The following is a 15,714-nucleotide window of genomic DNA, read 5'->3' on the forward strand; positions in this document are numbered from 1 at the left end:
ATGAGTTACATGATGGAATCTGTGCACAAAGCTTCAATAGAAATTAGAAAGGAACTGGCTGGTAGGTCCTAGCTGCCCGTCTCATTGTTCAACAGACAACATGAACATTTAAAAGAAAGCAGGAAAATTTTGTGCACCATTATAATGCAGGTATTGAGACTGGCGCTCATCATTTTAACAGTTGTTATGAGCATAAATTGTTGCTGCAAATTAATGCTATTAATTACATTTATAACAAATTACTAATTACAAACTCCTTTAAATGTCTCTGTTATAATGAAATTTTAAAAACTAGGGTACACTTTATATCCCAGGTCGAGAAGAAACTTCCCTTGTCACGAATTTGCAATCCTGACAATTTTATGCATATGTTGATGCTAATATAGATCCTATCACAAACATGCTTTTTACGAAGAAGTATGTAAAAACAAAATACAAATAGATAGAGGTCATGGCACACAATATGATTGATCACCTATTTATCACACCAGTAACAGTCAGAAATAAGTAGTCTATTATTTATTTTAAAAGACTGCTTTGTTTTGACTTAATCAGTAGCAACAGTTTCATAAAATGACAGGTTGTTCTTGAATCCCTCTGCATATTATAACTGAGAATTTCCTATGAGTAACTCCGCTAAAAATTATTTGCAGTACAGACCTGACTATTGTGCACACAAACAAACATAATAACAATAAAAATAATAATCACAACAGAAAAAGAGGTTTGTGAATTGTGGAAAGCAATGTCTGATACAAATAAAACCATTGAACTTTTTAAAAATTTGATAAGTATTACTTTCCTAAAATGTGGTGTTCCCAATATTTAGGTATTGTTATTAAATATAAATTAAAAAGTAAATTCCTTAAGAAATGGTTTGCTTAAAAAATTCAAATTCAGCAAGAAAACAATAACTTTTATTACCTTATAAAGTGCTTGCAACACTGTTGTGCCAATTTCCCATGCAGAGCCACATTCACTGTTCTCCAACAGGACATCCAAGTTCTCAGTGAGCTGTTGCTCCTCTATAGAGCCACTCATCATTTGCAATGCTAAACTTGATAGTAGCTGTTGCCGAAGGTGAGTACAATGAGGGGCTAAACTCAGTGCATTTACTCGGAGTATAATATGACTCAGTCGCAAATGACAGCCTATGTTGCTCACATTTTCCAACAAACCTGCAACATGACAAACCTAAAAATGGTCTCTCTGTCAGCCCCCCCCCCCCCCCCCCCCCCACACACACACAGGTTCGAAGGAACTATCATAGCATTTGCCTAAATGATTATGGAAACCAAGCAAAACTTAAATCTGGATGGCTAGTTGGGGATCTGAGCCGTTGTACTTCCAGTTCAGTCCAGTGTTGTTAGAACGAACCCAATTGTGATGATGAGCATGTGAAGCTTTTAAAATTTGAAGTGGATCTATCATTAGTACCTAGGTTTGTGTCTTCTGCAGGAAAGTAATTGTCGGACTTTTTATCACTTTGTAATTAACTATTTTCTATATTGTATTTTTCATTTGACACAAAGTACTGGGAGAACTTGACAGTACTGCAGATGTAAAGTCAGTTTTCTCGCAACTGCTTTTCAGGCCCAATGGAAGTGTGGTCTTAAGTGATCGATACCTTTTATTTTATTTAGAGACTGTAACAGAATACAAGACAAAAATTATGTTTCAGTTATGTGGTTCCAGTTGCCTGAGACTGCAGTCGTGTGTATGAACTGTGTTTCCGCATGTGTGTGTTATATTCTGGATTTTCCATTGTTTGACTGAAGACAACAATTATTACTACTTTGACAAAAAATTTCTAATCCATGTTGTTACTAGCAGAAACTTTAACAAATTACCATGCTGATAGACAATAACCTGTTTAATTTCTTTCAAATCTCCATACACAATGTAAGTATAGAGTTATAAATAAAAGTAAGCTCTCTGAAGAAACTCAAATTTCAAATTATTGCAATAACTTCTGATATAAATATATCAAGCAATCTCATTTATACTCACCAATAAGTATCTCACAACAAGTCTCCTTCAGAAGTTTGTCTTCTGCAGCAGCAGGGCGATAAATCTTCTCTGTGGCAAGCAATATGGCAATGGTACTTAGTAAAACAATGCTCTGGACTTCTTTACACATGTTGAGCAAGGGAAACTTCTGTAATACTTTCAAGTACATATGGCACAAATCTACATTGTAAATCAAACCATTTGTCAATGCAGGCACTGTTTCTTGCTCAGTTTCACAGTAAGCATTTATTAATGCTGCAATTTTTGCCACTGTCTCTGCAAAACTACTTGAATCAGTTTCTGGAACACAGCAAAGAGGATCAATCTTGGAGAGTACATCTCTTGCCAGTTTCAAAGAGAGAATTGCAGCATCACTGTCAGGCTCAGCTTTTCTCTTAACTTTGACGAAACACTTGCGAATTTTTATTAGTACAGCCCACAGCAAGGTCAATATAAATGGTCTGGAAAAGAAAAATGTAAAAATCATTTAAAATATAATCAGGTAGTACGATCAGTTCATGCAACAATAGTCAAATTAACATTAAATGTCAGTCTGTTAGAGAAAATTATTCCATTAGACTTATCATATTGTTGTTGTTATTGTTGTGGTCTTCAGTCCTGAGACTGGTTTGATACAGCTCTCCATGCTACTCTATCCTGTGGAAGCTTCTTCATCTCCCAGTACCTACTGCAGCCTACATCCTTCTGAATCTGCTTAGTGTACTCATCTCTTGGTCTCCCTCAACCATGTTTACCCTCCATGCTGCCCTCCAGTACTAAATTGGTGATCCCTTGATGCCTCAGAATATGTCCTACCAACCGATCCCTTCTTCTAGTCAAGTTGTGCCACAAACTCCTCTTCTCCCCAATTCTATTCAATATCTCCCAATTAGTTATGTGATCTACCCATATAATCTACAGCATTCTTCTGTAGCATCACATTTCAAAAGCTTCTATTCTCTTCTTGTCTAAACTATTTATTGTCCACATTTCACTTCCATACATGGCTACACTCCATACAAATGCTTTCAGAAACGACTTACTAACACTTAAATCAATATTTGATGTCAACAAATTTCTCTTCTTCAGAAACGCTTTCCTTGCCATTGCCAGTCTACATTTTATATCCTCTCTACTTCGATCATCATCAGTTATTTTGCTTCCCAAATAGCAAAACTCCTTTACTACTTTAAGTGTCTCATTTTCTAATCTAATTCCCTCAGCATCACGCGACTTAATTCGACTACATTCCATTATCCTCGTTTTGCTTTTGCTGATGTTCATCTTATACCCTCCTTTCAAGACACTGTCCATTCCGTTCACTGCTCTACCAAGTCCTTTGCTGTTTCTGACAGAATTGGAACGTCATCGGCAAACCTCAAAGTTTTTATTTCTTCTCCATGGATTTTAATACCTACTCTGAACTTTTATTTTGTTTCCTTTACTGCTTGCTCAGTACACAGATTGAATAGCATTGGGGAGAGGGTACAACCCTGTCTCACTCCCTTCCCAACCGCTGCTCCCCTTTCATGTCCCTCGACTCTTATAACTGCCAGCTGGTTTCTGTACAAATTCTTTCGCTCCCTGTATTTTACCCCTGCCACCTTCAGAATTTGAAAGAGAGTATTCCAGTCAACATTGTCAAAAGCTTTCTCTAAGTCTACAAATGCTAGATACGTAGGTTTGCCCTCCCTTAATCTTCTGTCTAAGATAAGTCGTAGGGTCAGTATTGCCTCACGTGTTCCTGTATTTCTACAGAAACCAAACTAACCTTCCCCGAGGTCGGATTCTACCAGTTTTTCCATTCATCCGTAAAGAATTCATGTTAGTATTTTGCAGCTGTGACTTATTAAACTGATAGTTAGGTAATTTTCACATCTGTCAACACCTGCTTTCATTGGGATTGGAATTATAATATTCTTCTTGAAGTCTGATGGAATTTTGCCTGTCTCATACATCTTGCTCATCAGATGGTAGAGTTTTGTCAGGACTGGCTCTCCCAAGGCCGTCAGTAGTTCTAATGGAATGTTGTCTACTACCGGGCAATGTTTCGACTCAGGTCTTTCAGTGCTCTGTCAAACTCTTTATGCAGTATCATATCTCCCATTTCATCTTCATCTACACCCTCTTCCATTTCCATGAATTTCTCCTCAAGAACATCGCCCCTGTATAGACCCTCTATATACTCCTTCCACCTTTCTGCTTTCCCTTCTTTGATTAGAACTGGGTTTCCATCTGAGATCTTGATATTCATGCAAATGGTTCTCTTTTCTCCAAAGGTCTCTTTAATTTTCCTGTAGGCAGTATCTATCTTACCCCACATGAGATAAGCCTCTACATCCTTACATTTGTCCTCTAGCCATCCCTGCTTAGCATTTTACACTTCCTGTCGATCTCATTTTTGAGATGTTTGTACTCCTTTTTGCCTACTTCACTTACTGCATTTTTGTATTTTCTCCTTTCATCAATTACATTCAGTATCTCTTCTGTTACCCAAGGATTTCTACTAGCCCTTGTCTTTTTACCTACTTGATCCTCTGCTGCCTTCACTATTTCATCCCACAAAGCTAGCCATTCTTCTTCTACTGTATTTGTTTCCCCCATTCCTGTCAATTGTTCGCTTATGCCCTCCCTGAAACTCTGTACAACCTCTGGTTCTTTCAGTTTATCCAGGTCCCATCTCCTTAAATTCCCAACTTTTTGCAGTTTCTTCAGTTTTAACCAATAGATTGTGGTCAGAGTCCACATCTGCACCTGGAAATGTCCTATAATTTAAAACCTGGGTCTTAAATCTCTGTCTTACGATTATATAATCTATCTGATACCTTTTAGTATCTCCAGGGTTCTTCCATGTATACAACCTTCTTTAATGATTCTTGAACCAAGTGTTAGCTATGATTAAGTTATGCTCTGGGCAAAATTCTACCAGGCGACTTCCTCTTCATTTCTTAGCCCCAATCCAGATTCACCTACTACGTTTCCTTCTCTTCCTTTTCGTACTGTCGAATTCCAGTCACCCATGACTATTAAATTTTCATCTCCCTTCACTACCTGAATAATTCTTTTATCTCATCATATATTTCATCAATTTCTTCATCATCTGCAGAGCTAGTTGGCATATAAACTTGTACTACAGTAGTAGGCATGGGCTTCGTGTCTATCTTGGCCACAATAATGCCTTGACTGTGCTGTTTGTAGTAGCTTACCCGCACTCCTATTTTTTTTATTCATTATTAAACCTACTCCTGCAATACTCCTATTTGATTTTGTATTTATAACCCTGTATTCACCTGACCAAAAGTCTTGTTCCTCCTGCCACCAAACTTCACTAATTCCCACTATATCTAACTTTAACCTATCCATTTCCCTTTTTAAACTTTCTAACCTACCTGCCCTATTAAGAGATCTGACATTCCATGCTCCGATCCGTAGAACACCAGTTTTCTTTCTCCTGATAACGACATCGTCCTGAGTAGTCCCCGCCCGGAGATCCGAATGGGGGACTATTTTACCTCTGGAATATTTTACCCAAGAGGACGCCATCATCATTTAATCATACAGTAAAGCTGCATGCCCTTGGGAAAAATTATGGCTGTAGTTTTCCCTTGCTTTCAGCCATTCGCAGTACCAGTACAGCAAGGCCGTTTTGGTTAGTGTTACAAGGTGAGATCAGTCAATCATCCAGACTGTTGCCCCTGCAACTACTGAAAAGGCTGTTGCCCCTCTTCAGGAACCACACGTTTGTCTGGCCTCTCAACAGATACCCCTCCGTTGTGGTTGCACCTACGGTACGGCTATCTGTGTCCTTGAGGCACGCAAGCCTCCCCACCAACAGCAACGTCCATGGTTTGTATTATATTTAGTGATTTTCTCAACTCTTCTACATGCAGATATCATATATAACTTCATCTAAATAGGAAGAATAAAACAGGAATGGGAGAGAAAATTCCGTACCTCTATATGTTTGTCACTAAGCTAGCGGTTTCTCATTGCTGCATACAGCTTCACTTCTAATTTGGTGATGTAGTAACAGTAAATAACAAAGCAATATGCACTATAGATGAGTTTTCCTTCGGGAAGCATAGGGAGAAAGTGCCCATGAAAGTATAAGACTTGGTGACTTCCTAGTTAACTCATTGGTGAGTTTCACAATAACATGGTTTGCCATTACACAAACTACACAGAAATTATGAACATTTAACAGAAAGGGCACAAACAAGGATTCTGATAGCAAAGTAGTTCATGATGCAAAGAATATGTTCATTACAAATAAATCACCAATAGTGAAATCTGATACTACCAAAATACAGCACTCCTTTACAGTAGAGTTAAGATGAAAACAAATGATGAGAAATTAAACAAGGAAAATAAAATTATCTTCAAGAGAACTATTCCCAACTTAGGAAACACTTTTGGTGGAATGATACTGAGCAAACACACCCATTTGCACATACACTCAGGGCAGGGAGGGAGGGAAAGAGGGAACAAGAAAACTGAAATTTCTCTACAAAACAAAACTTTCAAGATACCATCCATTGGGCCTCTGTTTTATCAAAGGTAATAGACAAATGACATTTAACACTCACGAACTGATGTTCAGAATCAACAAACACAACTTCATATCCTAATTCTCAAAAAAGTGCACGTGGAATTATAGGAGGAATCATAAAATCAACAGGTCCAAATACCAAATAGGGTATCACCAGAATTATGCAGAATGTTTGGGAAATGCAACAAATTTCAGTAATAATATAATTCAGGTTTGTCATCAACAAGGAAGTCTGTAATTCTAGTGACTGTGAATAATTATTCTAAAGTATGGAACACACATGATCTATATGTTGGAAAATGTAAAATCCTTCAGTGCATAGGAGAAAATGCAAACCCTTTCAAATAAAAATGAAAGTAAATAACACAAACAAGCAACAATCCACATTTAAAATGAATACAGTAATCATAAGAGGCAGAAGTAGATAAAAATTCATTTTCACAGGTGATCTAGCAAGCTTCTTTCAATTTCATTCAAAAAAGCAGCAGAATCCATGGTAAAATAAAGTGATGAAGTTAAGGAGTAAAAGAAATTTGCAGTACATGGTAAATTATAACATCTGAATGTCAGTATGCATTAGAAACATTTTGAATGGAAAAAGTACACAATGTATTACATGGAAAATTTTTGGACCAAAATTCATAATAAAATGGGTGGAAATAAGAAGCAAACCATACTAGTATTAAAATGTTGTAAGTATATCACAGCTCACTGTATGACAAATATTTAAATTCATCTTCAATGCTAACAAGTAAACATATGAGAGACCAGGTCATCACATTCTACATGTTGTCTTCTCTTGACTCAAATCATGTTACTTTCAAAGGCATTTTCAGCTTGATGAACCACCCAAAAGTCATACAGCTACATCATGGTGGTACGGAGTCTGACTAGTGACGCATACACTGTGTTTAGCGAGGAGAGTGTAAATCACATATACAGAATGGGAAAGTGCATTATCATGGTGGAGCTGCTAAGTTGTTGCTAACAACAGATCTGGCAATTTGCACCGCACAGCATCACAAAGGTGATGAAAAATCTCTGGTAGTATTCCTTTGCGATGGTTTGGCTTTGGGGTGTGTAATCACGATGGACCACCCCCCCTGTGAGTCGAAGAAAATAGTTAACGTGATAAGGAAATTGGATATTTCCACTGTGATGACTGCGTCTTGGTTTCTGGATCATACCCATAAACCCACAGCTGACTGCCTGTGATCACAATGTTCAGAAACCTGGGGTTACTGTTTGCACTGTCAGCATATCATGTGCCATTTCCAGGCAGTATTGCTTCTACTCCCTTGCCAGCAGTTACAGTATGAATTTTGTGGACAATTTGCTCATGCACAAATCATTGATCACAATTGAATGTATCTACCCAATGCTTCCTCCAACCTCATTTGCAAGTTCTTACACTGTGAAACAATGATCATCCATGAGTAAAGTCCACACTTGCTCAATGACATGATCATTTTGGCTTGTTAAGGGTCCACTTGATGTGCAGTCATCTTTGAAGCCATTGTACCTTTGTGTTGCTCATGGCATTGCTCTGAATGCCTGTTGAATCTTGCAGGAAAGAAGAAGTTTCAATACTTTTTCAACACACCTCATATGTTACTACATGCACTATTGTTGTTGATATATCTATGAGGTTCATAACAACAAAACGCAGAATACTAGCAGCCGAAGAGTTTCAACTTCTACAGACTCAGAAATAATGAGCCTGGTGATGAACAGAAGTTCAACAAACAGCAAGTTATAGCACTCTTTGTCATCGCTGCAGGGAGTAAAAACGAGTGAACAGAAGGTTTCTGTTCAGAATGATAGAATATGCTAGTCACTCATTTTTGCTTCCTACAGTAATGACAAAGATCGCCTTAACTTAGTATTTACAATTACGGAATGGACAGATTACTACTCAATGTAAAGATGAAACACTGGGTGCAGACAGGCACAACGAAAACACTGTTACACATCAACCTTTTGGCCAAACCTTTCATCACAAAAGAAAAACACCTATGCGTTCACACATCAAGCTCACATTACATATACATGACTGCTATCTCTGCTCAGGCTCAGTCTGGTCTGAGCAACGATAGATAGTGGTCAGATGTGTGTGAGGAGTGCTTGATGTGTAATGGGTGTGTGTTTTTCTTTTGTGATGAAGGGTTTTTCCAAATGCTTAATGTGTACCAGTCTTTTCATTATGCCTATCTGCAATTCAATGTGGCATCTTTACGGTGAGTACCAACCTACCCTTTCCATCATGCACCTGATCATGCATGGACAGAGCTGGTCATAGTGTCATGAGACCAAGCCATCAGAGGTACACATGATGCAAAGTCAATGGCCTCGGCAGTGACTGACAACCATCAGTATCGACTTAGAGCACCAGCCAAACCCATGGACCCAGGCAGCAGAGCACAGATGGAACCGTTGTGAGCATATAAAACAACATATGGGATGGTGGCCATGAAGCAGCTCCTCTGGGCTACTATTGCCAACTGGAATGAATCTATATAAACTCAAGAACCTATTGAGAGCTTCCTCGGTAGAAGATTAAGTGATATATTTTTTCATCTGTTTTTTCAACTTTTCCATTGGGCTAGGGATGAAAGAGAGGGGCCGTAAAATGCCAGATACCACTCTCTGTACAAATACCTAGAGACACAAACTGCGAGTCATTGTCTGTCACAAGGAGATATGGCGATTATTTTAGGGAAAAAATATTTGCGGGAACTGTGGCCATAGCTGCTGAGGACATGGAAGAGCAACAAACCACATGAGGAAATTTTGAGAAAGCATCAGCTACAATAAGTTGAAAGGAGTTAAGGAAGAGACATGTAAAATCAGCATGAATGCACTCCCAGGGGTGCTGGTGTGTGGGCATGGGAAAAGAGAGGCCTGTGGTGCCACTTGATGGGTGGCACACTGCGAGCAGACTGTCACAACATGCATGATCTCATTGTCAATATCTGGCCAAAACACAGTGGCAGGATAGTAATTTGTGTGAGAAACACCCCAATGATTCTGATGGAGAAGGTGCACGATGTCCTGCCAAAGACAGGTGGGTTCAAAATCCTGGGTGCCGACTCTTCAGTAGCCAACACCATCAAGAACTGGGAGGCAGTGGTGGAGAGCATAATAACTACGCAAAGGAGCCAATGATCTGCCTGGTGGTTTATCGGCCAGCTATGTCAGACGAATTAAACAACCTGACGAAAAACAGAATCAAGCACAACAGCCGCTGAAATCTGAGATCTAGTAATAGCAAAATCATCCAGAGTGTTTTGGGCTTTGACGTCTAAATGGAATCGCAACACTTCATCCTGTTCAAATTCTGTATAATGGCCAATCGGTAACTGAGAAAGAGCATCCACATTAGCATGTTGTGCTGTGCGTCAGAAATTAATCTTATAGTTATAGTGGGACAAAAACAGAGCCCAGCACTGCAGGCAATAGGCTGTTTTGTCCGTTAAAATGCCAAAGAACTGAAAGAGAAACCAGAGGTTTATAATCAAAATTGAACAAAACTTAGAACCATACAGGGATACATGCAATTTTTTGAGCATGAACACAATAGCAAGGGCTGATTTTTCTATCTGCAAGTAGCACTATTGTAACTGATTCAGATTTTTGGAAGTGTACGCAATTGGGCATTCAGAACTGTCTGCATATTTGTGCACGAGAGACCCAAGGCCATACTAGCAAGTGTCTGTGGCCAAATAAAATGTTGGCCTAGTTGGAAGGTAACAAAGCAATGTGCCAAGTTTTTTTCCCTTAATTGGGCAAAAGCACATTTACAAGTGTGTGGCCAGTGAAAACTAACACCTTTAAGTAAGAGAGCATGAAGTGGCTGTGCCAATGTGGCTGCACCAGAAAGATATTTATGATAGTATGGAATTTTTCAGAGAAAGGCTTGCAACTCTTTGAGATTGGTAGAATGTGGTGAAGCTGTAATGACATTGACATTGACAAGAAAGCATGAAGACTTGACACCAGCACCTCAGACTTCAAAACCAAGATAAACGATAGATGGGCAAAAAAATGTGATTTGTCCAAGTTACATTTCGAACCAGCAGCCTGGAGCACCATGAACAAGGCAAAAAGGTCCTGCAAACTTTCACCTGTTGAGAACCCGAGGTCCCAATATTGTCCACGCAGTTAACCCTTAGCTTCCCAGATCATTTTTTGTTCTCTCTCCACACTCTCTCTCAAGCTGAAAAAAGGTGACATTAATACTACATAAAAAATGTATTCAAATAAATTTTAAAGTTTATTTTTATGGAAAAAACACATTCAAACAAAACATTGTACAAAATGAACACAATTATACATGATAAAGTTAATGCTATGGAAACTCAAATGCCCTGCACTCTTTTACATTTTGCTATATTTTTATTGTTTATTATACATGCAATAATGAAAACATAAAAAAAACTCCGAGAAAACATTCAAAAAATGAAAATTACACAAGTAATTTTCAAATTTTTAGTTTTCTCCTCAGAGTTTTTCTTTGCACTTGGAAATTTTTGTAGAGAAATCTAATTAGACTGGATTCTTGCAACAATGACAAATATGTCTTTCTCTTCTTTTTTGGGTCACAGGTGGATCATGTTCTGCATTTTTCCAATCATTCTACAATGACTTCTATTCTTAGTTCTGCTACACCCAAAACACGGTGAAGTTCATGGGCTATGTGACAGTTGACTCACTTTTTACCTGTAGTGCTACAAACAAGTTTGCAAGCTGCGTCAAAAAATTAAACCAGCTCACCAGAACTTTGTATGAACTGTGAAGGACAAACACATTCACTACACCAATGTCCAACATATGGAAAAATAATGCCATTAGCCATCATTGGAAAAGGCTTCGACGACCAGCGATTTGTATTTTGACTAAATATATTTCTAGTAGAACCTTTAGCTAAAGATTCAGTCGCTACAATTCCGTCTTGATCACTTTGAACACTTGTTTCATTCAAGGATTTCACAAGTGGAAAAGAAATTTGTCTTCACTTTCACACTGTTCCTATTCTGATTTATGTCCACTCTCAATTTCATTGTCACTGTCTAGTCCTACATCACTTTCTAAACTGTCCTGAAAACATTTTAAAACAGTATCCTCAAAGTCAGGGTCCATAACATGAACAGCAGATGAAGAGGTGGTGGTGGTGGTGGTTACTGTTTAACGTCCCGTCGACAGCGAGGTCATTAGAGACGGAGCGCAAGCTCGGGTAAGGGAAGGATGTGAAAGGAAATCGGCCGTGCCCTTTCAAAGGAACCATCCCGGCATTTGCCTGAAACGATTTAGGGAAATCACAGAAAACCTAAATCAGGATGGCTGGAGACGGGATTGAAGCGTCGTCCTCCCAAATGCGAGTCCAGTGTGCTAACCACTGCACCACCTCGCTCGGTCAGCAGATGAAGACTTGGCTACTGAATCCGTAACGCAAAGTCCCAGGTGCAGTCTCAGAGACCGCTAGCATGAAGGACGCAGTAATAGTATAGATTTATGTCACATTAAAGTCGCTACTGACAAACAAAATTACTGAAGCTTCAGGAAAGAACAACTAGATAATGGTGTAATCTCCTACCCCATCCCTATGCATTAGCAAAACAGTAACAATAAATGCTAGTGGTCTGTCATATTGCTCCTCGGACGTTAAGAGTTAATATAACCTTGCACGGAGGCTGTGAGTCACTCCAAATATCATTGGAAAATGGCAGAGGCACCAGCCATGCTGAATGGCAGGCACTGGTATTAATATAATCCAAAGGGAGTACTCATTATGAGGACACATTTGGAATTATCATCCAGAGGCAGTTTCTAAGTAGGCTTCTCATAAGTCTCCTTTGGAAAAATACTAAACACCAGAAATCCAAGCTAGGAGTTAAGCAAGATGGGACAAGGGATAGGTATCAATAAGAGACAGAAGTTGTAGACACTTAAAATTACCACAGAGCTGAAGGTTACTGTGGTGTCACCGCCAGACACCACACTTGCTAGGTGGTAGCCTTTAAATCGGCCGCAGTCCGGTAGTATACGCCGGAGCCACGTGTCGTCACTATCAGTGATTACAGACCGAGCACCGCCACACGGCAGGTCTAGAGAGACTTCCTAGTACCCGACCCCAGTTGTACAGCCGACTTTGCTAGCGATGGTTCACTGACTTCTACACTCTCATATGCCGAGACGATAGTTAGCATAGCCTTCAGCTACGTTATTTGCTACGACCTAGTAAGGTGCCAGTCTCCATACTATTGATATTGTGAATCATGTACCATAAAGAGCAACGTTCTCCATTAATGGATTAAAGTTAAGTATTCCACCAGCTACGTCCGTTTTTCTCAATTCTAATTCCCTTTTCATGTTCCAGATCTCACGCCAGCCTGCGTGAGTTAAAACGCATGCATTTCGGTTTCCTTTAGCAATACGGTGTTGGCTCTCCTGCCAACCATAACATTGGCGACGAGGCAAAACCGCGTTCTTCTCTGAACTGCCCTGATTTACTTGTGTCATGGCTTCGCCACAATCTCCAGATGTACTGTCCGAATTTTATTGCTTACAGAACCAGCAGACGCAGGCATTACTGGATGCCCTTGGACAGCTCATCCAGGGTCAACATGCAATGCAAAATGATGCGGCCGCCGCCGCTCCACCGCTAACGCAGCCACAACACGCTGTTGCACCAACTTTTCGATCTTTTGATGCTGCACCGGAAAGCTGAACGGAGTGGTCACGTCGATTTGGATTCCATCTCGCCGCCTACAGAATTCAAGGTAACGAGCGGCAGCCTTTTTCATTATCGTCGGTCAGCGTGACCACGTACCGTATGATAGTCAAATTATTTCCCCGACGCGACATAGCAACTCTGTGCTACGACGAAATTTTGTCTGCATTATATGCATATTTCAAAGAATCAGTCAATGTAGTTGCGAAAAGGTATACCTTCTTTCGTACAAAACGTACAGCAGGTCAGACTAATCGGGAGTGGGTTGCAACCTTGCAAGGCCTTACTAGGGATTGTGCTTTTGAGTGTCTCTTATTCAGATACTATGGTACGTGATGCAATTGCACAGAACGTTTCTGATGTTCGTATAAGGGAACAGATTTTGAAACTTGTAAATCCCTCCCTTCAACAAGTGATGCACATATTGGATCGGCAGGACACACTTGACTATGCTCAGGAATCAATTGAAATTTCGCCAGCAGTGTGTCAGGTTAAGCGGCCCACCGGGCGAGCTGCACGGAGCAGTAAACAGCCCTCGCGCTGGGCCACACCGCTGCCGCCAGCCTCTCAGCCACATGGGCTGCGCAGGCATGCAAATGCAGTGATCAAATCGTGCCCGCAGTGTGCTACTAAACATTCGCATGAGAATTGCCCATCACGCCAAGCTATTTGCTTTTATTGTAATAAAAAAGGACACATTCAGAGTGTTTGCCAGAAAAGCTTTGCTTCGCACCGGAATCGTAATCGAACCAAGGATACTCAGGCTCGCAAACCTTCGCCCATGGAAATTCATGTAGTTCATTCCACTCTGCCCAGTGCCACTCTCTCTAACAGTGACTGTGTTCGTCTCAAAAATAGTGTGCATCGACATAGCCGGAACTCCCGTCAAGTCGTAAGTGATTATGTACCAGTGTCAGTTCACGTTACATGAGACAGTCGCTCTTGTCGTCAGCAGGGCAATAAACTTTTTATCGACTTGGACATTAACGGCAAAGTGATACCATTCCAGCTCGATACCGGAGCTGCAGTTTCACTGATCAATCAAGACCCTTACAAACTGCTGGACACACCTCCGTTGCATACCGCAAATGTTAAGTTATGTAGTTATTCCGGTCCAGTTATCCCAGTGTTAGGAGAGTGCAGCCTTATTGCAACATAAAAAGGACAAACAAAACTTGTGTCATTTTACATCCTTCGTCTTCTTCTGCAGTGAACTGGTTTGGTTTCGATTTATTTCAGTTGTTTAACTTGTCTATAGTAAATCAGGTCTTTTCAGTGAGCCAGACTGTGCCTTCAGACAGTGTTTCTCGTCTATGTGAAGAATTTGCAGACATTTTTGCACCGGGCCTCGGTTGCGCTAAGAACTATAAAGCACATTTGGAACTGAAAGTAAACGCGCAACCGCAATTTTTCAGAGCGCGCAATGTTCCCCACGCATTGCGTGATGAGGTCACAAAAACATTACACAATTTGGAATCAAAAGGTGTAATTGAATGTGTGCAGGCTTCTCTCTGGGCATCACCCTTAGTAATTTTGCCAAAACCTTCCGGAAAGTTGAGACTTTGTGTGGACTTCAAAGCAACAGTGAATCCACAACTAGTGATTGCAAGTTTTCCTTTACCCCACCCGGAAGATCTTTTTGACAAACTGTGCCTGGGTAAATATTTTTCGAAGTTGGACCTCACAGATGCGTACTTGCAAATACCAGTGGACGAAGAATCGAAGCGCATTTTGGTGGTTAACACGCATCTTGGTTTGTTTCGATTCAAACGACTGCCGTTCAGGTGTGCATCCGCCCCTGCATTGTTTCAACAATATCTACAAACTGTTTGTGCGTCGGTCCCTACTGCAGCAAATTATCTGGACGATATTGTGATCTCTGGAAAGACTGAAGAAGAACATTTGGCCAATCTCAGAACATTATTTCAGGTCTTGCGACAAAATGGTCTTCGATTGCGGAAGGACAAATGTGTGTTTTTTGCTCGGGACTTGCCATACTCGGGACATGTACTCAATGCCCAAGGCATACATCCCAGTCCCACGCACCTTCGTGCCATACAAGACTTGCCATCGCCGCAGAATTTGAAGCAGTTACAGAGTGTGCTGGGAAAAATTACTTATTATCAACGTTATATACCACACGCCTCTTCCATTTCAGCTCCACTTCATTGCTTATGCCGTAAAGGTGTTCCGTTCGTCTGGACGACGGAATGCAAACGCGCCTTTCGCCAGTTGAAATTGGGGTTGTTTTCCAATACTTGCCTTATGCCATTCGATCCCCAGAAGCCCCTTTTGTTGATGGTGAATGCATCGGATTTTGGGGATCGGTGCTGTGCTTGCGCACAAAGATGGATTGCATGATCGGCATATTGCCTTTGCGTCCAAATTGCTCTCGTCTGCGCAAAGAATTTATTCACAGATTGAG

At 40.3% G+C, this 15,714-nt stretch overlaps 1 protein-coding gene across 1 annotated transcript in view; it reads right to left on the reverse strand.

The window, feature by feature from the left end:
• LOC126333434 (uncharacterized) overlaps window positions 1–15,714 on the reverse strand; it is a 144,512-nt gene that overhangs the window by 67,843 nt on the left and 60,955 nt on the right. The window contains exons 7-8 of the mRNA XM_049996735.1: window positions 2,011–2,471; window positions 925–1,178 (exon numbers count right to left, since the gene is read on the reverse strand). Coding sequence (XP_049852692.1) covers window positions 925–1,178; window positions 2,011–2,471 — 715 coding nt within the window. The remainder of the gene's footprint in view (window positions 1–924; window positions 1,179–2,010; window positions 2,472–15,714) is intronic.

This window comes from Schistocerca gregaria, chromosome 2, assembly GCF_023897955.1.
Source record: "Schistocerca gregaria isolate iqSchGreg1 chromosome 2, iqSchGreg1.2, whole genome shotgun sequence".
Taxonomy (NCBI): Eukaryota; Metazoa; Arthropoda; class Insecta; order Orthoptera; family Acrididae; genus Schistocerca; species Schistocerca gregaria.